Source organism: Schistocerca gregaria, chromosome X (assembly GCF_023897955.1).
Source record: "Schistocerca gregaria isolate iqSchGreg1 chromosome X, iqSchGreg1.2, whole genome shotgun sequence".
Taxonomy (NCBI): Eukaryota; Metazoa; Arthropoda; class Insecta; order Orthoptera; family Acrididae; genus Schistocerca; species Schistocerca gregaria.
The window spans coordinates 543,044,185-543,071,250 of NC_064931.1; the positions used below are offsets into that span (position 1 = coordinate 543,044,185).

General features: G+C 39.7%; 1 protein-coding gene across 5 annotated transcripts in view; it reads left to right on the forward strand.

Annotated features, from left to right (window-relative positions):
- LOC126298466 (rho GTPase-activating protein 100F-like) overlaps nt 1–27,066 on the forward strand; it is a 737,196-nt gene that overhangs the window by 545,198 nt on the left and 164,932 nt on the right. For all 5 annotated transcript variants that reach the window (XM_049989795.1, XM_049989799.1, XM_049989796.1 and 2 more), the window contains 3 exons: nt 10,580–10,805; nt 13,491–13,664; nt 20,468–20,670. In XM_049989795.1, the coding sequence (XP_049845752.1) occupies nt 10,580–10,805; nt 13,491–13,664; nt 20,468–20,670 (603 nt within the window). The remainder of the gene's footprint in view (nt 1–10,579; nt 10,806–13,490; nt 13,665–20,467; nt 20,671–27,066) is intronic.

Sequence of the window (27,066 nt, forward strand, 5' to 3'; positions counted from 1 at the left end):
CAGTGGTGTTACAGAAGTAGCCAAAGCTGGTTTCAGAAACAGCATTGAGGTGTACAAGCAACTGAAACACCCGTACGAGAAGGATTAGGATATAAAGTAAAAATAATCAGTACATGTTTAAGGTCAATCATTTTCACAATTAAGAAAGCAAATGAATGATAGATTTGTAGTATTATTAGAAGAGGTAAAGGACACAGTGTGAGCTGTATTAGAACAGAGTCTGCTTGATGTTGAAAGACCTCCACGTCAGGCTGCAGTTGGTTTCGTTTAGAATAACTTGAACACACAGTGTTCAACATCCTTATGGTGAACAGGTAACCACCAGGGCGGCACCAATTCAGTGACAACCTAATGATAAGGCAGATTGAAGTCACAGAACATAATTTTGAAATGCAACAGTTTGTTTTAACTGCGATCAGGGAGGATGGAAGCATTGTAAGTCAAATTTATTTTGAGTTCATTGTCATCACCAATTATGTCCACTAAGTAACTGAAAATGTATTGATACATGGAAGGCATCAAGTCAAATACTTGAATAAATCTTTCTTAATATCAAACAGGATGATCTATAAAATTAAAAAGGTTTGATTAACAAAATTGTAAAATGACAACTGCAAAACGGGGCACTTCTCATGTGAAACATCACTTTATAGTCACACTCAGTATTGGAATAGCAAGCCAGGCAGGAGTCACTGCAAGAACAGTTACATTAAGTAAAATATGGCAAAACGCTGCAATATGAATGGCAGCTCCATCAAGTGAAATTTGTTGGTGTTTTTGTGCCATCAGTTCCAAGAAAAAATGGATTCCACAAAATCTGCTGAATTTCACTGCCAATGTCTACTTGGAGACCAGGCATGTGGTGCAATGTTGGATTGCACTTGTTCTGTGGTGGTAGAACTATAGGTGTTTTGGTTCATAGTAGAGTGGATCTTATTTCTGAAGATTCCTTCGAAACGACATTGCAGCCTTCTCCAAGATGATGAGTTCTGATCTGCATCTTTGTAATGCAAGTTTTCAAATTCTATAGACTTTGAACATGACCTTGCCATACCAGACAATGGTGAAAACTATGTAGCAAGTATGTCTCAACATAGTGATATAATGCAAACATATGACAAAACTATTCAATAGTAGAGGCAGATAATAAAATATAGAGGGATGAATAAAAGAGGCTGGGATAATGTAGACCATGTAACATACAAATGTAAAAGTAATGATGTATTAGTAGCACAGGGGTCTGCAAGTCATGTGGAGCCCTGTTAGAACACACAGTGGCGCACAGCAGGCATCAACTGTGTGGATGGTATTGTTTGACAAAGTTCAGATGTCCATAGAGGACAGGCTATTGTCTGCAGTATCAATCCAATGGAGAAGAGGTACTGCACAGGCAATAGCAATATTGAACTCATATTTAAAAGAAGCTATAAGGCATATAGGTAACTTTTCAAGAATGGCACAAATGCAACACTTAAGCAAAATATATTAGTTATCAGGGTCTGATTGAGGCAAAAACAAAACAGAATCATCAACATGGTTAAAAAAACAGATTTGCATATAAAATACAAACTCTGCCTCCCACCTAAGACTTAAGATAAAATTTGTTCCCAGTCTTTAGCCTATAAATCATATAGAGAGGCGGAATGAAAATAATAGCAATGTGAACTCATCAGTTACTGCGTAACAATATTAGTGCACATTGGCTTTTGTGCTGAATGGTTCTTTCTGAGCTTTGATGAATCCACTACAGCAGATGGTATTTTGATACCTTTATACTTGTTTAAGCAATAAAAATGAAGTACAGTCTTCCAGTCTGGGAGCTGTAATAGGGCACTGAGACGTGACACAAAATGCAATATTTGAAGTGTTCCATCTGAGGTGCATGTAAATTTTTAAGTTATGCATGGTTTCATGATGATATGTCATATCATTACATAATCTCCTACTAGGTCTAGTGGGATCCTAGCATTCTTTTGACTACAGAACTGTTTCCCCCTTTTATGTCTTTGACCACAAGGGGAGGACACTTACTGATGAGCCACTGGTAATGATGAACAAACAATTTATTAAGTCAACAAACATGGAACATGAGTAATACAAAATTAAAGGGTGACTCCTTGATGACAAGAACAAAATAAAGAGTCACTTCTGGACAGCAAGAAATAAGGTTACACAGTATCCACTAGTAAGAAGGTTCAGCCAGAGTTAAGGTTTAATCACTGAAGTAAGATTGCCTCAGAGTATTTGTAACTGACAAGCCCCACAATGCAGGGGTCTGAGGTGAACAATGGCAACATCCATCCAGTGAGGCCATGGTTGGCATGTGAGTGGCAGCTGTGTGGTGATGATGTAGTGGCTCATAGAGCGTAACATACTGGACTCACAAGACTGTGGTCAGTGGCAGGGAAGGACTACTTGCGATGACGAGGTGGCTCGAGAGCATGCTGCTGACAAAGTCCATCATGACTGCAAATGGTGGTGCTGTTGATTAGGCTGCTCACAGATATGGCTGGTGTCGGAGGTCACAGAATGACTTTATTTTGGAAATGGCAGAATGACAGGCTGGCTGTGGGTTGGATGGCTGGTTAAGTGCATGCCTAGCAAAAGCATACCCAAACAGTTTCCAGGAAGGACATGACTAGCATAGGAAGCAGGTCTGTGATTGTGGCATTTGAAAGGTTTATTTGGTCTTCACCCTTGCCCTCTCTTAGCACACAGGAGACAAGTTTGAACGTCTTATTTTTCAACATCTTTCTTTCACTGTGGCCACCGATAACAGCCCGCGATGTGTGCTTGCTTAGTGCTTTTCCCATTATGACACGCTTGTATGCTATCATGGCATTGTTGCAATATTCACTTACAGATAGGCATTGGCACTACTATCTGTTTTCCAAGACATATTTTCTTATATAAAACGTCGTCTCGTGTACAAAATCTGGTGAGATGGCCCATTTCTTACACTCAGCATCAGGTTCTTGTGACATTCTTAATTCCTCTGTAAGAATATCATCCACTTGCAGGATCTTAATTTCCCTATTCAAGGCATCTGCCTTCTGGTTTAGCTTGCCTAGCTTGTGTTTGACTATTTAGTCATATTCATCAAGTTTTAAGGCCCATATGTCAAGTCAGCTGCTGGGATCTTTTAAACTTGAAAATCATTGTAAAGCTGCATAATCTGTAATTATTATGAACTGTCATCAACATAAGTAACACCAAAAGTAATGGGTGCCAAAAACAAATGCCAGGAGTTCCTTTTTGGTAGTGCTATAGTTTTTCTCAACTTGATACAGCTGATGTGATGTGTAACCAGTTGGTTTTTCCCCACCATCTTGTATGTGACTCAAAATGAAGACAACAGCTACATTGCCAGCATCACATGACACATTAAAAGGTAGAGCAAAATCCAGGTATGTGAAAACAGGTAAACGTATAAGAATTTCTCTCAGTGTTAATGAGCAACTCTGTTGTCCAAACAAAAGGAGCTCTGTTCTTTAGCAATTTTGTGAGCGGTTTTGTTGTGGCTGGATAGTTCTCTACAAAATGATGATAGTAAGTTGTTAATTCAAGAAACAGTAGCAATTATTTAATGTTCCTTGACACTGGAAAATCATTCACTACCTCTGTTAACCACAGAACTGGTGTGTACACCATCTTCCACATTTATATGGCCTAGATAGTGCACTTGTGATGGGACAAAACTGCACTTTACTAATTTCAAACTTAGATTAGCATCACTGACATGAGTTAGCACATTTCTCAGTCATTCTGCATGTTCTCTTATAGTACTTAAAAAGATAGTTGTGTTATTCAGGTATATGAGACATATGGTCAGCTTTAAATCTTGGAAAAGTAAATCAGCAGAGTGTTGAAATGTAGCAGGAGCATTTTGGAGGCCAAAGGGCATCCTTAGGTATTTGTAATGACTGGATGGCACAACAAGCTCTGTCTTTTCCTGATATTTTGGAGATACAGGAGTTTGATGGTAGCCAGAGTGCATATCTAATAAGGTGGTGAAGAATTTGCATTTGCCAAGATGACCAAAAGTGTCATCAACCTATAGAAGGGGATAGGTGTCCAGTTTTGTGACATTATTGATTCACATATCTACACAAACTTGATAAGCGTTTTCGTCTTTACTGGTTCTCTTTGGGACAACTGCTATAGGTAAAGACCAGGGGCTGAAAGGAGGTTCAATTACTCCTGCTTCTAGAAAATCTGAAATATTTTTCACTACTATGGGCTACAAGTGATATAGTAAATGATAAGGTTTCTGGACTATAGGCCTAGCATCACCTGTAAGAATCTCATCGCACGTTAAAGAAGTTGCCAGAAGTTGTTTCATTTCTTCAAACAAACTTGGAAATTCAGCTAGAATGGGGCACAACACATACCAAAATGCCTTACATGAATGTTCAAGTTTCTTTTCAATTTCTGCTTTCATAGGGGATGTAACTGAGATAGAATTTATGCAAACTGTTCTTTCAGGCTGTTCGTTTTCTTGGCATGCTCTTATCTCATCAATATTTACTTCATGTACAATGGCGAGTGTAGTACCCTGGGGAATTTTTATATCTCTGTTTCCAAAATTATTTATATTTACTGGTAAAAAAACACACTCTTCTGTTGTGTTCATTCAAGATAAACTGCACTTCAATGTTTCTGTTTACTGTCTAAAACTTCATTTCTTGTTAATGCATCCACTAAATAAGAAAGTATAGCCTCTTAACAAAACATTATTTAGCTCTGTCCAAACAATTTTCCCTTTACCGCCCAATATTTTCTCCATTTTTTTTTTTTTAACTTCAATGCTGTAGTATTTGGTTTAGTGTGTTGTTGGAATGCGGTCATTCATTCTGGACTCCCTTGCGTCCTTATAGCAGGAAAAAATGCCAAAATTGTGGACATTTCCCCCAAATTGGACTTCTTCTATTTGGAAGTTAACTATGCCTTGAAAATGGCACAGGAAATTATGGCGTAAAATGGCATCAAAATTGTGCCCATTCTTCCAAATTATTTTGAATATAGACTGGTACTTCTTTCCATCTATTTCCAGTTCCACATATTGTGAATCTATTGGGTAAATTACTCTTTTTTCCCCAATTCTCTTAGTCTGCAATGTGGTAGTTTTAATTCTTGACTGTGAGTAGATTTAATGAACAAAAAAAAAAAAAAAAAAAAAGATTTGTGTGCCTGTATCAATCATAAATGTAGCTTGCCTATCATTGATTTTTACCTTGCAAAGTTATGTTTGCCAGCTGAATGAATCCTACCTCTCGTACTGGATTCGCTTTCCAGATGGGGAATGGTGGATAGTGGCAGAACTGCTCCTGCTCCTGTATCCATTTCCCACATTCATATTCCTTTGAGCACCTCCATAACCCATTTGGTTAGCTGAGTGATGCTGTAGAGAGCAACAAGTCTCTCTCTCATGTCTGGTCTTTCTACAATAGGCACATGCCGGAGCCAAAAACTTAGGAGCTTTGGAACCTTGGCATTTGCAATGAGTACAGCACACATAGGCAATGAATGCCCATCTACCCTGGTGGAAGATTGGATGAACTGCCGAGACCTCTTGTGCAGAAATGCAAGTCATATAGCATCCCTTAGTCTACTCAGAAAAGCAGACTTTACCTTAGCACCTAATTGTGGGCTAATCCCACGAACTAACACATCAACACAGTGCGCTTCTTCTTCTCTGATAAATGTTTCATTCTTTTTGTTACTTTCAAATAGTACATATGTGTGACATGACACAGCTCTTGTCCTGTCAGCGAAATGCTCTAAATCCTTTCTGGAATTTTGGCATCCCTACAGTAGCTAATGCTATGCTTATCTCCATATTGTACAAGGATTCAAATGCCTTGGTATTTCTGAGTCCTTCCATGGTATTAACCTAAATGCATGCCTCTCCTTGCAAGTAAAGGTGAGTGACTCCTACCAACATTTCATCACTTCATGCAAACAGTTTCCCTACAGCTATTGCACTTTGTATGAAAATGTGGAAATTTTTGCCTTGTTCATCTCTGAAGGTAGGAATCAGTAAACACATTGCAACACTAATTATGGGCTGGGGTAGAACTTGCTGTGGGAACCCCAGAAATGGGGAAGCGGGGCTAGCTACAGGCACAGTGCTGCTTTGCAGTGTCACATTTACTAATGTCTTATTAAGGCACTTTTGTAGTTAATCATTCTTCATCGAGAGTTACTCAGGCCTTGTTTACCTGTGAGGATTCTTCTCCAGCTGTTCCTGTTACCTAGCCAGAGGCATCTTTTTAAACCACACACATAAACACAAAAGTCTTCGGCGGCAGCTCATGGTTACAGCTCATGCAATATTGGACACAGTGGCATCTTATCCCTAAAAGTGAAGTTCGTGACTTGCATTTATTGATTGACAATTGGCTTTGCAGCATTATACAGCAAGACGACATTGGTGCCTGGCATTGGGTGGTGCTAGGTCTCCATATCCAAGACGTCACCTTGTGTGAAAGTGGCAGAGATGACGGGTGAGGCTGGTTGGCCTCTTGCATCTGCAGCAGCACATAACTTGATGGCACTGCACGATGGTTTCATGCATCTGCTCATTGCTCAATAATTTGTATGCAGCACCTCAAAGCCAAAAACAGGGTGAATGCAGCATCCCAATTTTGATGCCACTTTTCACACCCTCTCTGAGATGTGTTCAGGATTGGAAAGTAGTGTGGACTTGTACTTAATATACAGCACTCATGTTCAGAAAAAGAATCTGTGTAGCTTTATTTGCTCATGGGCATTACATGGTGAGGATTGCCAGTGGGCAAGAAAACTCCAGTAGCCTCAGACTCCTCTTGGAGGAGAAGGTAAAAACTAAAAAATGAAAGAACTAAGCCATTTAGCATCTGTTCTAGGCAGCAGCTTGGAACAGAGGAAAGAGATGTTCTTTGGTCAAGGGTCTAAAAGACCTCAGTCTCACAAGTCAGGTGATCTTGCAACATGATTTGATTGGGAAGCGAGCTTTGCTGATGACAAATCTATACTGTTCTATCCATGACAAGTTATCAGCAGTGGGCATTATAAAGTGTGAAGAGCAGAAACCAAATCAAGACAAGAACACAAGCCAGAACATCAACCACCCACATAATCAAGATCAAACAGTAGAGATTTCGGTAAACACTTGCAAACATCTAAGAGGCTGAATATCCACATGTCAAGATGCTAAGCTAGTAAACACATAACTGACTTGAGTTGACAGCTGCCTAACTTGGCTCCTCAGAAACCAGGGGCTCTCTCCAATACACACAGCGTGGGTTCCCCCTGTCGACAACCATCGTACCCAGTTTGCTAGCTGCCAATATTGCTGGTTCTGCATCCTCCATTGCCACTGCATGGCAGGTGCGAATACCAAAGATTCAGCCTATTCCAGTGCAAACTGTTTGATTGTTGTCACATCAGCTGAAAGGCTATGTACAGAAAATGCAGACTTTTTGTAAAATTTAAATAATAAGAATTACTCATGTTTAGAACCTGGGGCACCTTGTGCACAGCAGTGTTTTATCAACAAGTTTGCCGATACTAATCCTTGTGTTGCTGAATGATCCTATTTTGCTGCAGTAAATCTGACAGCTGTAAGTGCTGTTCATCTCATAGAGAAGCATATTTTGATTAACATCTTCCCATTTCTTATTCCAAAATTTTTAAGTACTGTACAACAGTTTTCATTTCTTGAGAACCTTCGTGGCACTATTGTAATACCAAGAGAGGGTGCTGTTTCTCCCTTATTTAACTATTTTCCTTTGTACATATCTTTGGGTACTTAGCCTAATTATTTACTTAAACTTGAGCTGAAGTACTGTTACTGATTACTTTTCTAAGTTAAATACTTCTATATAATTTCTGATAATTTACCTGTGCCATCCATTGCACTAAAAATTTAGGCTTACTTCTTATTTTTGTAGCTCTTTGTATCATGGTGCAGCCACATTAAATTAACTAATCCCACTCAGAATGTGAATGCCCTGATTGTGATCAGGTCTGTTTATTCCCAATTAATCACATCAATTTAGATTATGAGTAGTATTTTTAAGAATCTGGTCCAGTTAATTTTTGGGTATAGACTGTCAGAACAGTTTCACAGAGAATGTCATGTTTAACCAGTTGTGAGAACCTAATTTTGCAGTTTGGTACAGTCTTTTTCATGATTTGGGGACAAACATACCAGTGAACTAGGTTTTTTAGTTGCAATCTGTTTAGTGTTTGTAGTATTTATTTATACAATCTGTATGCTAGCTTGATTCAAACTCTCCTCGACTATATGAAATAAACCATCTCACATACAATGTAATTTGTCATCATGGGCTGCCGTTATGGTCCTTTCGTCATTCTGAATGAGAACCCCAGGCATACATGCTGTGACCATAATGTAGTCCTCGCCACTTATTACCACTATTTCCATAAGTAGTGTTTGTATTTGCTGCATTTGCAAATTGCAGATAATTATTAGATCCCTTTCCCCTCTGCTTTCTCTTTAGCCTAGTAGTGTGTGTTGCAAGCTTTTCAACAGGAGATGTGTATTACATTGAGTAAGAGGTATTGCCAATTCAGACAATCATTGCAGTAGCTCTGGTTGTAGGGCATTTGTAGTACATGTACCTTATTGGTGTGTCATCATTTTGCATGCATCCACCCACCCATCCACCCACCCACATAATAAAAACACACACACAACAGAAAATCATAACCTCATTATCTTAACTGTGTAACAAGAGCAACTGGCTCAAACCCCACTGTCAACCTCCTGCCATTAAAGTGAGGTTAAAACTTTGTCTTTCTTCCTTTGAACCTCACCAGGAAACAACATTTGCTACTGATTTTTAATATATTTACTTGCTACTAAATAAATAAACTCACATAGCAGTAAGAGCATAACAAAATATAAGCCTACAATAAGAGTGAAACAAATTGAAAGAGAACAATACCATACTTAGAAATGTGCACTGCATAAAGGAAGATGCACAATAGAATCAGCTCTTGGCACAAAGTGAACTTTATTGGCACAAAAATGTTAGCATTGTGAATATATTGGTAGCAAATAGATCACACATAAGATTTGTTACCACAAATGGCAATAAAATTGAAAAATGTCACAAATCGCAAAAAGATGCACTGAAATCAAATATATACAACAGCCGAAATATAATACAATGTCCATAATTTGTCTAGTACACAACTGTTAATCATAAGAGTTTATTTCTTTTGAAATGTATTTCTGTGACAGCAAGCTTCCAAAATATTCAAAATATATGATGTGGTACACCGCACGGAAATTAGTAAACAATAGTTTAAAAATTGCAAAAAGATAAACTAAACAAGACTTTTATTTTTCTGTAAAAAAAATTAATCATCAGTGTTCACTAATCTTGTCATTGAGCTGTGGGGTCCTGCTTGTGCAAAAAATAAAAATGTTTGAGTCAGCTAAAATGTTTGACACTAACATAAAAGCACAACTTTACAAAAACATTCTGTAGTCAGTATGCTATATGAAATTACTTTTGTATGTTTCATTGTAGACTGGAAAAGTAGATAACACAAAAGATCAAAATAAATATATTTAAGAAGGAAAGATTTTGAAATAGAAATCAGGACGTTAGATATCACCTTCACTAACAAGCTGTTATTAGGTAATTTTCACTTTTTATTAAGTAGTAATTCATATGAAGGAAAAAATTTTAGCCATATTAACACTATGCTAGACTGAATATCAACTCAGAGTACAAGGACTGGGAAAAAAATATCCATGGAATTTGTTAAGAATTTTGAAGAGATTGTATTATTATTTGTCATAAGTGTTTTAAGGAAGCCATAAATCTCTAGAAGTTTGGAGTCATTTTTATTATCATATGTAGAAATCCATTGTGCAGAATTTAAAGTGAATCTTAACTTTATCTCTATGTCTGATATGTATTGCAGTACAGTGTATCTAAAACTGTTCTATTTTGTACACATATCATAAAATTTATGTTTTGAAGAGCAAAATAACGAATCTGAATGTAGATGTACCAAATTTCTACTAGGGATCCAGTAAACTACATTTTGCTACTATTTTATTTAGTCTTAAAATACCTCTATAATGAGTTTTTGTTTTGTAACTACGTAACCTTGCACAGGAAATACCAATCATGATACAGTGCTTTTTATGATATACTTCTGATTGGACAATATCAGTGAAGTTGTATCATTGTAGAAATATACCAACAAATGACTTATTTCTCTGTTAGCCTTGGATTATAATAAAATATGTTAAATTTCAAAATTAAGTTATTAGATGTAAAGCAACAAAAATATCCAACGTAAAAATAGTAGATTATAGAGACCACATTACTTTGAAGATCTTAATAAATGATCTTTGGCAATTCTGTTCATTATTCAAAGAATACACTAATGTGCCAAGAGCAGAATACATTTGCAGAAAGTCGTTCTGAAAACAAAATACAAGAAACAGGAGCTATGCAACTGTTTGTCTTGACTCTTTAATTCTGATATAGAGCTATTTTGCCAAACAAATGTGGAAACCATACTTTATGAGATATTTCTTTTTCCCAAGGAACAACCTTACTACTCATATCGACCTCATGTGACAAGCACATTGGATAGACATCAGTACTCATCACGTTCAGGTAGTGGGACAGGTCTCAGTACGTCCACAGGCCGTGCCAGTTCCATGCGACGCATGCGTCATTTGTTGGATCTGGAATCACGACATATCCCAAATCCCTCTCCAACAAGAACTCAAGATCCTCGCTCTCATTTGCTGGATATAAATCCTGCAGGTAATGTAATATAGCTTCTGAAATTATGAAAGTGTATTTGATTTGTCACTTCAAATATCACTGCTTTTAATTTTTGTTACTGTGTAATAAACTGAAGAACACAAAATATAATCTTCATCAAACTGAGATTACTAGTCAAGTTAAGTATCATTCAAATCAGCTTTTTGCAGTTTTGTACAAATGTTTTACAGCTCCATAATGCAGAATGGTGTGAAACATTTCTTGTAACAGACATGTAAAACTTTGCAGGAGAAGAATGTTGAACAAACATTGACATCTATGTAAAAATAGTGATTTACACTTAATAGGAAATGATCTCACATGTTCAGTTCAGCAGAACAGTATATTCCAGATTCCAATGTCCAGAGTAATCCTTGCATTAGGACAAAGATTTTTGATATTTAAATTACAGCTGAAACTCTCATGGAATTCTTTGCAAAAGTAGTTCAGAAAGTATCACAATTATAAACTGATCAAGCTATAAAAATTTTCTAAACTCTTATAGACCTCTTAAATAAAAAAAAAATAAATAAATAATAACAGTAGAACAACATGAGAGCTAAACCTGCCTGACAGAACAACAATTGGTAATCACAGAAATTTAACAGATAAACTTTGTAGTGTGTAGTGAGTGAAGTGTTATGAAACAATGTGTGTGTAGTGTTTGCAGTGACTGACAGTGAGATATGAGTGAATGGTGTGGCATTACATTCTTTTAATAAGTTATTTGTAAAAAAAGTATTGGATACCAGGAGTAAATCTAACGATTATGTCTAACTAGAAGTCTGAAAATAGATATGTATACAAATTAGCTTATTTTAAATTGATCTAAAGATCTACAGATGAGTAAAGCTACTACTACTACTACTACTACTACTACTACTACTACTACTAATAGAAAGTTGCAATGCTGTTCTAAAATATTTGTGAGAAAACATGAAGAGTTTTTACACTTTTTAAAGAGTGATTTGAAACTCAGGTCAAGATAATAATAAATATCTTTAAATGATGTCCCATAATGCTGGTTTCAGATCATATTATCCACTGTATAGAAATGTAGAAGTTAGCAATGATAACTATTTTGTACTTTAATTGTCAGTTGTAGAGTGATTATCAATATTGTATAAAAACAGAGGTAAAATTATTGTCTGTTCATAACATGTTGGAAAGCCCTTTTGACAGAGAACGAGTGAGTGAGTGAGTGAGTGAGTGAGTGAGTGTGTGTGTGTGTGTGTGTGTGAGAGAGAGAGAGAGAGAGAGAGAGAGAGAGAGAGAGAGAGAGAGAGAGTGAGTGAGAGTGAAAGGAAAGCATGGAGAAGGTTTGTTCAAGTATAGTGGAAGTGAGGGAGCAAACATCTCCATGTTGTCAAGCCTGAATAATTGTGACCGAGCGAGGTGGCGCAGTGGTTAGTACACTGGACTCGCATTCGGGAGGACGACGGTTCAATCCCGTGTCCAGCCATCCTGATTTAGGTTTTCCGTGATTTCCCTAAATTGTTTCAGGCAAATGCCGGGAAGGTTCCTTTGAAAGGGCACGGCCGATGTCCTTCCCAATCCTTCCCTAACCCGAGCTTGCGCTCTGTCTCTAATGACCCCGTTGTCGACGAGACGTTAAACACTAACCAACCAACCACAATGAATAAGTGTGGATGTGAACAACAATGAATAAAACTGCATTACAGCTGAAGTATGGTGCTCTGTAGAAGGGCATTTATTACCACTGAGTGCAGTTCATGGAAAGTCAACTGATCTGTAGATACGAGTTAATCTGAAACTTCCTGGAAGATTAAAAATGTGTGCCAGAGCTGGACTCAGACCTGGGACCTTTGTCTTTTGAGGGCAAGTGCTCTGCCAACTGAGCTATCTAAGCATGACTTATGAGCTGGTCTGGTGCACAATTTTAATCTGCCAGGAATTTTGAAATCAGTGCTTACTCCACTGCAAAAGGAAAAATTATTTTTGAAAGGATATTTTGACAAGGATATTTAAATTGTGGTGTGTCAAATTAAACTACATTGCACAAAAGAAATGAGGCTTTTCACATTGCTAAATGAGTATTTTCAAGATCATATTAGAACAGTAACAATTTGCTTACATTGAACTGTATCCTTACACTGAACAAAATTTTTATCTTACCTCCTGCTTTTATTGCTCCAAAAAAAAGGAGCCTTAAAATATCCAAGTTGAGAAATCATCCATAACTATCTTACTGATTTTATATAGAATGAAACTACTTCTGTTTAGGAGAATGCTAGATTTTTGTGCTTGGTCCTGATCTACAGAGGTCACAACCATCTTTCAATTTTACGTTTCATGTTGACTTAAGGCTGCATTCCTGTGCACCAGACCTCAGAGGTGCAAGCATATGAGTTACAATTTGTTAAGAATTTTGTATTAATTTTAGAGATTTATTTTTTGAGCATAAGTAAAGTAGTACTGGTGAATGCAATTTTTAACTAATGACAAACAGTACTCTTTTCTAACAAAGAGAGGAATTTTGTCAAAGACACTACAGTCTCTGTCTTTGCTGAATTTTCTACATCACACAGTTTGTTTATAATACTAATTATGTGGCCATGGATTTATAAACAAATATTCCATATTTAATTGTGATTTAATAAATATTCTAATTTCAATTAATTTTTCTGTTATATTTTAAACAAATGCTGACAATTGATATTTCAGAATTTCTTAAGTACAAAATGGACAAACCAGTCACCGCTCTTGGCAGTGAACCAAATGCCCCAGCAGAGCCTGGAATCAGTGGACTGCTCTGGGTACATCTTCTGGCTGGCAGAGGTCTCCGTGCCACTACCTCAACCTCAGCTGCTTCAACGCCATCTGGGACCTCTGCTATTGGTAATATTTCATGCAGACCAGGTGTAATTGTTATAACTTTTTATCACAATAATTGCGTGGATTTTCACACTCTCTCTTAGTAACAATAGCTGATCACATGATTACAACTCAGTCTCTCGTATTCGACTGCTGTGCCGTGACATGCGGCCGGTGCCGTTCGTAGCTAGGTGGCGCTCCCGCGCTCATCTGATTTGCGGAGCGCCTCTATCGCCGTTTGTGCGTACTGTCGTGGCGGCACTGTTAAATGTCGTGGCACTATCACAACACTTTTCCCCCCTTGAAAAAAATAAACACTCACTTCCTTGGAGACATGGACAGCGCAGAGACATCCATGGCCTCTTGTGAGGCCCCGAGGAGATCCCGCGCAGAGACACGGGAGTATGGTCGAAAATGTCCAGGACGGAAGCTCGTGCGAGGAACGTGCCTCCTGGATGAGATGATGGGTGAAAACTCCGGAGCAGCATCCATAGGTGTCATTGACCTGGGAGTGTGCTCCAGCGAGATGGGTCCCGGAGAAGGCGGCGTCGCGACTGGGGCCGGTTCCGGAGTACTTGGAAGCGGCAGCGACGGCGGCTGCATCAACACGGACGGTAGATCGGCAGCAGCGACAGGACTGGCGTCTCGAGCTGGTGGAGGTGAAAGATGGGGCGGTGGCACAGGCGTGGCCACCACTTGTGGGCGCATCTGGTCGTAATGGCGAACAACCGTGCCGTCGCCCGTACGGATTTCACAAAGCCGGCGGCCGCGAAGAGCCTTGACCACCCCTGGAATCCATTTAGGGCGAGATCCATACCCTCGTGCCCACACGTCGGCGCCCACCGAGTATTTTCCCGCACTAGGGGACACAGTACAAGGCCTGACAGGGTGAAGCAGGTGCAGTAGAGTGCGCGGTTGGCGGCCATGCAAGAGTTCAGCAGGGCTGCGATCACCCAGAGGCGTGAAGCGATAAGAACTCAGAAATTGCAGCAGGGCGTCATCTGTGGAAAAATCACTAAGGAATTTTTTCATCTGGCATTTGAAAGTGCGGACAAGGCGCTCGACCTCCCCATTCGATTGTGGATGGAAGGGAGGTGCGGTAACATGATGAATCCCTTGTCCAGTACAAAAATCACGGAAGGCCTGCGAAGAGAACTGAGGGCCATTGTCCGTGACGATCGTGGATGGAAGACCTTCTAGCGCAAAGATTTTGGACAAAGCCAGCGTCGTCGCCGCAGTGGTGGGCGACGGACATCTAACAACAAATGGAAACTTCGAGAAGGCGTCAATCAACAGTAGCCAATAAGTACCGAGGAAGGGGCCAGCAAAGTCGGCGTGCACCCGTTCCCATGGCTGAGCTGGATCAGGCCACGGAGAGGGCATTGTACGAGGTGCCGCCAGTTGTTGAGCACACTGGCCACATGCAGCAACCATATGGGCGATGTCCGAATCAATGCCGGGCCAATAAACGTGCCTGCGGGCCAGGGACTTAGTCCGAGAAATACCCCAATGGCCTCCGTGCAACAGTTTGAGAACATCTTTGCGAAGAGAGGCTGGCACCACGACCCGTGGAGATGCGCCATCCGTGGCCAGAAGAACAACACCGTCACGAACAGACAGACGAAGGCGCAAGGCATGGTAGTTGCGAAGGGGATCCGATGCCCGGCCCCCGGTCCTGTCTGGCCAACCTCGTTGAACAAAACCGATCACCCGACGCAGGACCGGGTCCCGCGCAGTAGCTGACGCGACCTGCGAACCTGTAAGTGGAAAGCCCTCGACTGCACGACGTTCTTCCTCATCAATGTGAAAACAGAGGAGTTCATCGCGATCGAAAACAGGGTCGGGGCCCATCGGCAATCGCGACAATGCATCCGCGTTTGCGTGCTGGGCCGTGGGGCGATAGTGAATCTCATAATGAAAACGAGACAAGTATAAGGCCCAACGTTGCAGGCGGTGAGCTGCCTTATCCGGAAGTGACGCCGAGGGGCTGAACAGAGAGACCAGCGGTTTGTGGTCGGTGATGAGGTGAAACTTAGAACCATACAAAAAAACGCTGAACTTTTTTAGAGCATAAATGATAGCGAGCGCCTCCTTTTCGATTTGAGAGTAACGCCGTTGCGCCTCGTTGAGGGTCTTGGAAGCATAGGCAATGGGTCGTTCCGACCCATCCTCATACCGATGGGCGAGAACAGCCCCTAGGCCATACTGTGACGCGTCAGTCGCCAGAACCAAGTGCTGACCCGGACGGAATGTGGCAAGACAAGGCGCCGACTGCAAATGAGCCTTCAGGCGGACAAAAGCCTGCTCACACCCGTCGGACCAACAGAAGGGGACGTTTTTGCGTAACAGCTGATGCAGAGGATAAGCTACCGCTGCTGCGGATGGAATGAATTTGTGATAATAAGCAATCTTGCCTAGAAACGCCTGCAGTTCTTTGACCGTAGACGGCCGGGGTAGAGCGTTAATGGCCGCAACGTGCTCACGGAGAGGGCGTATGCCCTCACGGGACAACTGGAAACCAAGATACTCAATGGAGGGTTGGAAGAACTGTGACTTGTCCAGATTGCACCTCAACCCAGCCGAATGCAAAACCCGAAACAGTGAACGTAAATTACGAAGGTGCTCCGCAGTGGAGGCTCCCGTGACAACAATGTCATCCAGATAGTTTATGCAGCCGGGAACGGAAGCCGTGAGCTGTTCCAAAAACCGCTGAAAAATGGCCGGTGCGCTAGCGACGCCAAATGGTAATCGCTGGTACTGATACAACCCACAAGGGGTGTTGATAACGAGAAATTCCTTGGAAGGAGCGTCCAACGGCAACTGATGGTACGCCTCCGATAAGTCAAGTTTGGAAAAGAACTGGCCCCCAGCGAGCTTGGTAAACAACTCCTCAGGACGAGGAAGAGGATAAGTGTCAATGACGCTCTGAGCGTTGACAGTGGCTTTAAAGTCACCACACAATCGCAGACTCCCGTTTGGTTTAGAAACCACCACGATCGGCGATGCCCATTCGCTGGAGGTAACCGGAAGGAGAATCCCTGAAGCTGTTAACCTGTCTAGCTCAGCCTTGACAGGTGCACGCAACGCCACTGGAACAGGGCGTGCCCGGAAAAACTTAGGGCGAGCCGCAGGTTTAAGAGTAATGTGGGCTGCAAAATCCTTGGCACAACCCAGACCAGCAGAGAACACGGACGAAAATTCACAACACAATCCATCAAGCTGTTGATACGGAATGTCCTCAGATATGAGGTGCACATCATCATCAATGGAGAACCCAAACAACTGGAAAGCATCATAACCGAACAGGTTTTCAGTGCCCGCATGATCCACCACATAAAACGTGAGGGGCCGAACAACAGACTTGTAGGCAGTGGAAGCATCAAACTGGCCCATGATAGGAATTTTCTGCTGATTATAAGTCCTCAGATTGCGCGTAACTGGAGACAAAGGAGGGGAGCCCAACGCCAAATACGTGCGAGAATTAATGAGAGTTACTGCAGAGCCAGTGTCCACTTGCATGCGGATGTCTTTATTCAGAACACGAACAGTAACAAACAACTTATTTGTTTGAGAAAGCACACAGTGAACATCCATGTCCGACGCCTCGTCCTCGTCGACAGGAACTTTATGGGACTGACACACAGAAGCAATGTGGCCTTTTTTCCTACATGAATTACACGTGGCCCAACGTTTTGGACACGCTGCCCTGTCGTGCTGTACGAAACAACGGGGGCAAGAAGGAAGCGCGGAACGAACCGGCTTCTGTGGTTGCTGGTTTCGCTGCGAGCGTTGCGGCCCAACGCGACGTTGTTTACGCGAGTGAACCGCCGCCACATCTTCGTTCTCCTGTGCAACAGGCAAATTGTCCTTGTCGAGAGTTGACTGTACAGCGCCTACATCACACCACGCGTCTATTTGCGCGCCAGCAGCGTGAGACACTTCAAAGGATTGAGCGATGCTTAGAACTTCCGACAACGACGGGTTTGGCAGTTGTAGGGCACGTTGCCGAACTTCTTTATCAGGAGCAAGCCGCAGAATAGCATCCCTAACCATTGAATCCGCATAAGACTCGTGATGAGTGTCCGTGACAAACTGACATTTCCTACTCAGGCCATGTAGTTCCGCCGCCCAAGCCCGGTAAGATTGATGGGGCTGTTTACGACACCGGTAGAACGCCACGCGGGCGGCAACGACGTGGGTGTTTGTTCGATAATAGGCAGACAATAAGTCACACATTTCTTGGAAGGACAGGGAGGCTGGTTCCCGCAGAGGGGCTAACTGAGATAGCAGCTGATAGACCCGAGGGGAAATCCAAGATAGAAATAACGACTTACACATAGGAGCGTCGACAACGCCGAAAGCCAAGAAGTGTTGCCGCAAACGTTTCTCATAATTCTCCCAGTCTTCAGCGGCCTCGTCGTAAGGAGGGAATGGAGGCGGAGAAGAGGAAGACAGACGATGAGTAAGCGACGTCGACAACGCCTGAATCGCTGCCGTCAGCTGTGTTTGTTGTTCAATGAGCGCTTGCATAAGCTGTTCCATGTCTGCCCCGTCACGAACACGCAAATCCACAACGCGGTGAAAATATCCCGACCTCGTCGCCAAAAAGTGTTATAACTTTTTATCACAATAATTGCGTGGATTTTCACACTCTCTCTTAGTAACAATAGCTGATCACATGATTACAACTCAGTCTCTCGTATTCGACTGCTGTGCCGTGACATGCGGCCGGTGCCGTTCGTAGCTAGGTGGCGCTCCCGCGCTCATCTGATTTGCGGAGCGCCTCTATCGCCGTTTGTGCGTACTGTCGTGGCGGCACTGTTAAATGTCGTGGCACTATCACAACAGTAATTAGTGCAATCTGTCTTGCACTGCAAGTTTCATGTGAAATGGAGATGTGTATGGGTAAACACAATTGAGTAATTTTGTGACAGTTAAACTGCAAAATTGATGATTTACATAACCATCCTGCTTTTAACGACCATTACTTGTGATGTCAAGGAAAGTTGGGGATGGTATAATAGAAATATTATGAAAAGGATACATTGTTACTCACCATATAAAGGAGACACTGGGTCACAGACAGGCATAACAAAGGGATTGCTACCCATTTTAGCTTTCACACAAAAGTCGTTCTTCTGAAGTACAAAGCATGCACATTCACACAAGCACAAATCGCATACACATGGCCACTGTCTCTGGTCACTGCAGCCAGAGACAGTGGTCATATGTGTTTGAGTTTTACTTGTCGGAATGCATTTGTTAATTACTTCAGGAGAAGGTCTTTTGGGCAAAATATGTAGCAGTATTTTTGTTATGCCTGTCAGTGACTCAAAATCTCTATACGGTGAGAAGCACTCTATGCATTTCATAATACTTGTCATATTTTACAGGACAGAATATAGAATTACCACATATTTTTCTGCAAAATTTGCACAAAAATATGCATCACACACACACACACACACACACACACACACACACACACACACACACACACACATTAATGAATAAACTATGAATTATTTGAAGTTACAGTGAATGAACAGAAGTTAAAATGTGATTGTGAAAGTCAGGAGATCTACAGTAGAACATGAAAAGCAGACCAATATAAAGTTGGTTTAAGTTTCTGCTTCATCTGATTGTAGTACAACATGTTCTTGCAAATTAATTGTTGTACAATAACAGTTAACTACACCCTTCATTTTTAATGTGGTACCTTCATAGTACCATCACAGCCTGTACCTGACAGTTTCTGAAATTTGCTGTGGCTTACTTTTACACTGTACAGTGTTGTATGGAAAGGAAAACAAGCAATAAATGTTGCAGGCAGATTCAAACTGTAATGTGGGTCATCATCATGTCATAATAATTCAGCTGTTAAGAACATTTCCTGTGAAATACAAAGTTTTGGTTTATCATGCACCAAATCATGTAGTTAAATCATAAAATGACTCACATTGTTTCTCTGACAGTTTCCTTCAGTATGTATTACATTGCACAAATCTTAATAATTTTACATACATTCTAATGTAGGCCAAAGATATGTGGTAAGTTACATCTGCCTATTTTCTACTAAAGTTCTCTCAAATATCTACATCATTATTATATCAAAAATGATAATTTTACTTTAAGCACCAGATTTTTTTTATTCCATAAGCAAAATTGTTTTTCACTAGCAGAATCTATTGCTACATTTTAAGCAAATGAACATCTCATATAACTGAAATTCCAAGGAAAAAGTACCTTGTATGATGAAGCTTGAAACTGGAATTAAAGTTTTAGAAATGAGACCTTGTGGTCTGAAGCACAACGGAAGACTCAATAAATAACTATTATGTTATAATTCATACTCTATCTCTGTAAAGTACCGAGCGAGGTGGCGTAGCGGTTAAACACTGGACTCGCATTCGGGAGGACAACGGTTCAATCCCGCGTCCGGCCATCCTGATTTAGGTTTTCCGTGATTTCCCTAAATGGCTCCAGGCAAATGCCGGGATGATTCCTTTCAAAGGGCACGGCCGACTTCCTTCCCCGTCCTTCCCTAATCCGATGAGACCAATGACTTCGCTGTCTGGTCTCCTTCCTCAAAACAACTCAACCCAAATCTATCTCTGTAAACTTCTGTTTCTGAGAAAAATAAAATATGTTAATAGTATGTTATAGAACAATTTTCTCAAAACATTTATTTTGCATTGTTCAGTTAAGATTACATCCTGTTCTTTCAGTGGATATGCCATTTTTGGTTCTTGTTTAACTGTCTTTGAGATAGTTCATGTAAAACACATAAATTTATGTTTTTAAGTCATTACAACTTCCATTTCCAGGAGGCAATGCTACTTCAGGACTGAGAGATTTATATTGTGTTCTGGAATGTGATCGGGTACACAAAGCAAGAACTGTTGTAAGGACAGGAGATCTTGTGTTTGACTGGGATGAAACATTTGAGTTAGATTTGGTTGACAACAGAGAACTAGATTTCCTAATATATTCATGGGATCCTCAGTATAGGCACAAGCTGTGCTACAAGGTAAGTAAACATAAATTCAAACAAATGAAAAATTGTGCTCTTATTTGAATAGTTTTATTCATCTGTTTATTTCATATTTTTATGTATTGTTGTTGTATTCAGGGAGTCCTGTTTACCTTGACCACCCTAAACAACTTTTTGTGTAGAAACAAGAAGAAAACTGTACCCAGCAATTGTTTAGCAACTAGGAGAACATTAAGCCACATGATTATATTTCTTGTAACTTTGTTCATTATAAATATATGAAAAGCTTTATGTCTTTTTTTAAATAATATGCTATGTTTTTTTAATCAGTAATTAACTTACCCTCCTTAATACCTGTTCACAAAAATGTTTCACCATGTACTATTCACATAAAAAAGATGTTATTAAAAATGTAACATGAAACTGACTTTCACTCTCCTGTAGTGGCACACAATGCAGGAAGAAATTCCACCTTATTTTCATTGGTGTACATTGAACTCCAACAAAACTTTCAACTGAAGATGGTAGACAGAATGACTGGTGTGCATTTTCCTTGTGTTTCCATTTGTTTACCATCAACTTCAGCAAATGGACAACTCACATTACCCCACTTATCCACACTGCAAGTACATGATAGTCAAAATTAATTTTGTATTATGTTTTCAATAACATCATGTTTATGTGAATTTTTGGACAGGTCTTGAGAAGAGGAAGTGGATTATCACATAAAAATATTGGGTGCTATTTAAAAAAGACATACTGCTGTTGATATCTTCATAATGAACAAAGTTACTAGAAAGGCAGTCATGTTGATTAAGGTCCCCCTGGTAGCTAAGCATCATTTGTTTGCTGGGACACCCAGTATGTCTTGCATCAAGCTTCGTGGAGATTTTGGTTCCATGCATTTACAATGAAAAACTATGGTACAACCCTGGCATTTGGTTGAGGTTATTTGAGGAAGTAATAGGAAATGCAATTTAGAATGGGTAGACTGATATTTAATCCATTATGGTCCCATAAGTAAACTTGTTATCTTGTAATTGTGTTGCCTTACATATTTGATATCGTATAATAGCCATTCCTGAAAACCTGAAAACTGAACACTTTTCTAAAGAAATTTCCAATGAATTGTTTAACTCTCTGCTACATATTAAAGTGACTAAGAGAATATAAATGTATATATTTAGGTGTATGTAATTACTATTATAGGTTGTGTTTTATATGTTCCTTAACATAGGTTGGTGGTTCAGTTTATTATAGCTTAAGGGAAATGGAGCAACCAGAATGCTAAAGATATGAAACCACTCTCACCCTAAGCTGAATACAGTTATTTATGTAATAAAGACAAAATATGCTGTTTTTAAAAGGCTATCAAGATTATCTTCTTGTATAGGCCCTAAACCAAGATGTAAATTCTGTTCAGTATATGCTATTCAGTGACATCAGGCATAGATATATGTGGCAGCGCTAACTGCCAATGTCAACAGCAACTGTCAATATCGACACAAAAAACAACGAACAAGTGTACTTCTTTGGAAATAATTGTCTTTGTTGTCCTGTTCCTCTATTTTTCTTGCGTCTCATGCTATGTTGTAAAGTGTGCTCTGATTACATTGCACTTATGAGAGTTAATAAAGTGTTAAAGTATATAATTTGTGGTCTCAGTGCTTGAGAATCACTGGTACCCACTGCCATATGAATCCCTACATTGATGACCCATGATAATGGTTTATATTTTACAAACTTAGTGAACATGCCATGCAGCTTCTCACCTATGCAATGGATACTGAAGTTCATGAGAAGCTATTACGTCCTTTTTCCAGTTTGTATGGTGTGTTCCAATTGCATAGTGCACCAAACTGTATGGAACCACATCAGTCTGATAATGTGAGTGTAAGTGACTTCCAACTGCTTGCCACATGTATTCTTGCATGGGCTGATGCCACATTCAAACATTCAGTGCAGCCCTCCATTGACCTGATTGACTTTTGTTTGATGGAAAATAATCAGAGGTTTATATTTACTTGCACTGCAGAACCCACACTTCATACCAGTATACAAGTGTGGCAGCAATGTCTTACTCGTCCCATTGTATCACACTGGACATCCAGGTGACAAAGCCATTTTTAATCATTGATGGAGCATGGCTAGCTGAGCCGTGCCATAAGATTTCCATGGTCGCTACCATGTCACGGCCAATCAACAGGTTTCCGCTGATACCTCCGAGATCAATAATGCTGGTTCCTTACAAACACTTTCCCAACAGTTACACTGTATAATGGACTCCACCAAATCTTCCACAGTTCTTATCAGATCAACAACATACTTGATTTGTGGTCAGAAAATCAGTTCTGTTTACTAACAACATTTTTAATGATGCTGCAAAGTACTTCACTTTACTGTGCCATATAGGCAGTGTGCGATTTGCAGGGGATGATGGGGGGGATTTCCCCCCCCCCCCCCCCCCCCCCCCTCTGCATCAAACTATCCCCTTCTCTGGTTTTAGTTTATGCATCCCAACCTGAGATGTTTATTTCCCAGCACTGGAGTAAAACTTTACATATAATTTAAATTTGTGGAGCCGAATACTGAAAGTTTACTATTAATAGTACTAATATGTTTGCTTATTAATTTTGAAAAAGTGTTATGTAGTAGTTAAGCATTTCAAAACATTAAGAACTAAATGACAAGATGACGCATGCCACATTTCCGTAGCATGCCACAATGTTGCAAGACGTCGGCCCAGTGTAAACGAGGCTTTAGAACCAGGTCTGTATTGTATGGTGGATGTGATGTGTTGCGCACAAAACTAAAACCTGCAATCAGATCCAAATGTTGTGGAAAACTGTGAAGAGATGTCATCCTGCAACAAGGTAATGCTCGCCCACATTCTGCCAAATGGACAGCCGATGCAATAAAGAAGTTGAGATTCGAGGTTCTGGAACATCCACCATACAGTCCAAACCTGGCTCCAAGCGATTTTCACATGTTTGGACCCTTAACGGAAGCAATACAGGGAAGAAGATTTGAAAGTGATGAAGACGTCATTGCTGCAGTGCAAAATTGGTTACAGATGCAACCAATAAAAATGATGAAATAAAAAAACTTGTAAAATGGCGGAAAACTGCATTGAACTCCAGGGAGGTTACGTAGAAAAATAACGCATGTTTCAGTTTTCTGTCATCAGAATAAGTACAGCTTTTCACAAATGTGCCTTTACTTTTTGAATTCCCCTCATATACCTGTATGTAGACGATTTTGTAAATAAGCTTTACCTATAATCTCCTTTTAAAGATATAAGAAGGGATCGCTTTTCTGATAGTGCATATGCGTGAATAGTGAGTTTCGGCATTAACATCTATTTATAAATAACTGTTTAACCATGGGTAACGCCACGGTCCAAGCTAGTAACATATATAATTATACTAACCCCCTAAGACATCTCCCCCACTGGTAAAAGTACAAATCGCACACTGCACATAGGTGACTATACATCTACTGTCAGTGATGTCATTCCCTTCCCACTGCCTTTAAACAAGTATGAAGCAGCCAAGACTGCACTACTTCAAAGAATTGGTAAATCACCCAAGTAGCAAATCCAACAGGATATATACTCTATACCCTGACAGTTTTGGCACCACTTACAAACATTGGGCGGCTTATTGTGGACTTATTGTCAAATTGATAAAAAGTATTTCCTCAGTGGCAAGATGGCTAAGTGCTGACTATTCACATGCTTTAGACTGAGTTTATATAATTTTTAATCTGTATTTGAGCTGATTAATAACTATGGGTGTATTTTACACAAAAACACACATTAGCTACATATGCACACACTATCTATTCAAAAATTGAGGGGGTCTTCAGAAGAAATGTTTCCTTAAATTCAAAGACAAGGACATCAATAAAATAAAGAAAAGATGAAGTAAAGAAAAGCACAGTGCTACAGCACAGTAGGGGGGAAAGGGAACAGTGAGGTGCAAAGACTGAGAATCAATTTACACTTTCCAAAAAAGAAAATGATTAGGATACTATCTTATCATCATGATGAATAAGTGCTTAAATATGTGCAGAGTGGCACACTTATATTTTGCAGCATTTTATTACATTTAAAAAGAATAAAAAACTGAAAATGTCTGTACCTATGAATTTTTACTGGTGGGTAAAGTGAGACAGTGTCTCAAATATTAGCAATCATCATAAGAGTGATTGTAGTCATTTTATCTTGACTTGTGGTAGGATTTGGCAGTAACAGTATTATACATTTTTTTTGTCACTGTTAGAAATATGAGTTACTATAGATATCATAAATTTGTTGTCTAACTCCAAACTTTTGCTGAGAAATATCAATTTACACTCAGATGACTCTTCTATAATATTAAAGAGTTTTCTTACAAAATAAGTTTTCTTTTTTGCATAAAATTATATTAAAACAGAATTACCTGACTTGAGTGAGTGAGCTGAGTCTTAAGAGTCAACAAGTTTTGACTCTTGAAACACCTGTGGCAAATCATAATTCTCAGCATCAGAAGAATCTTGCAAAATTAATTATGTTTCACCAAATCACTATCATCATCCAGAAATAATTCTCATTTTGATTTAGGTCTCTTAATGCCTTTTGGTTTTTGTCTCATTTTTAATTCATTCCTTCCTGGCATGTCTGTTGCAATCATTGTTCTTTGCGTAGGTCATTGATGAGTGTAATTTTTTCTTGGTTTAGCCTTTGAGGAAGCCTGTATATCTTCTGGAGAGAGGTAAGTCATAGGTATAAATCGTTATTGTGGTTTTGAGGAACTAGTTGCTGCAGACAGTATTTCACTATCAAAATGTGGCGAGTATGACATATCAGTTTCAGGAACAGGGCCTTTGTGAGGTGCAATGTCTGTTTCTAGACTTCCATGACGAGGTCTGTCAGTAACAAAAAATGATAGAAAATCATCCTTACTGAATACATGGCAATCAAATGGAAAAATGCCTGTCTTCTTAAATCAGCAGTGTTAACTGGAGTCATCCCTTAGGGACATGCTGTTTCCACAAAATGATCAGCATTGTAACTTGAAAATGGTTTGCCCGGATGCTATATAAATCATGTATCTAAAGCAGCATCATAAAATATGCAAAGTGGTTTCATGATGCTGACTTCAAGATACTGTAAATTTATTGGTTCAGTGATGTAGCATCATCATAATCAATTTCATGTTGTCCTTGAACAGATCTATGGCTTCTTTTGAGAATTCGCTCTCGTGATTATCCACAACCAACAAATCTGGTTTTGATTTTGAGTTGGCTGAAAACTTGATGAAGTGCTGAATGGACTTCAAAAACATTCTGAGTACATCCATCCTCCTTTAGTGGCAAGACCTACTGTGCCAGCAGGTCACCTAATGTCACATGCTTTTCGTAATTCACACATATCGTTGCAGGGGGGGGGGGGGGGGGGGGGGTGGGGGTAGGCTGTTCCCAAGAGCATTTATGATACATGCTGTGACCAATGTTCCATGTTATGGACTGATAGTTTTGTTAACCTTTTTCAAACCCATTAAGACCAAAATGTGCTATGACTTGTCCATTGTTGTTCCAGTTGCATCTATATAGAAAATGTGTGATTCAGCAGAAAAAATATGGAAGATATTTGATAACTTTTTTGTCTTATCAAAGACGTTTGACACACTTAATTTATTAAAACCTATAGTTCTAGGCTAACTGAATTCTTCTACTGTTTGAAGAGACAGTTGGGGAAATATCTGTCAAAAAAGTTGCATCCAGTCAGTGGACACTTCCTAATTTTCAGTCCATGTTTTGGGTACAACAATGTTACTATTAATATCTAATTCATAACCTAGGCTATGACAGTCTTTCATAATAAATCCATAAAACATTTTATAGCATACACTTGAATATCACACAAATTAATTTTTGAAGCATTATCCACACAATTATTTCTTAACATAGCTACTGACAGTTTGCAAGGATAAGCCAATCTGTTTAGATGCACTCATGATGCTCTTTTAATTTTTGATCACCACTGTGATGGCTTCCTTCATTGCAGTTTCTGAAAATCTTCCTATGTTCTTATTACTCATCTTTCTCCTGGCCATTGTACGACCTAAAAGGCCTTTTTTGCGGACAAAAAGTACTAAATTCACAAAGTGAGCAAATATTGTCAGGAATAAAGAACAAGTGTAAGAACAGTGAGACATGTCTCACTGTATCCTCATTATTCATGTCTCACTGTTCCCAATTGCAGACCTTTTTTTTTTTTTTTTTCAAAATGTTTCCTGATAACAACAGCCTACACCAACATTTCTGTGTTCTGGAAAGACAGAACTTTTGAGTGGTAAGTCAAAAGCTTTGTAAATATTTGATGGTCTACCCAGAAACCAGCAACTTAAATACTATAAAAATTTACTTTTCTTATTTCTGAGCACTAGT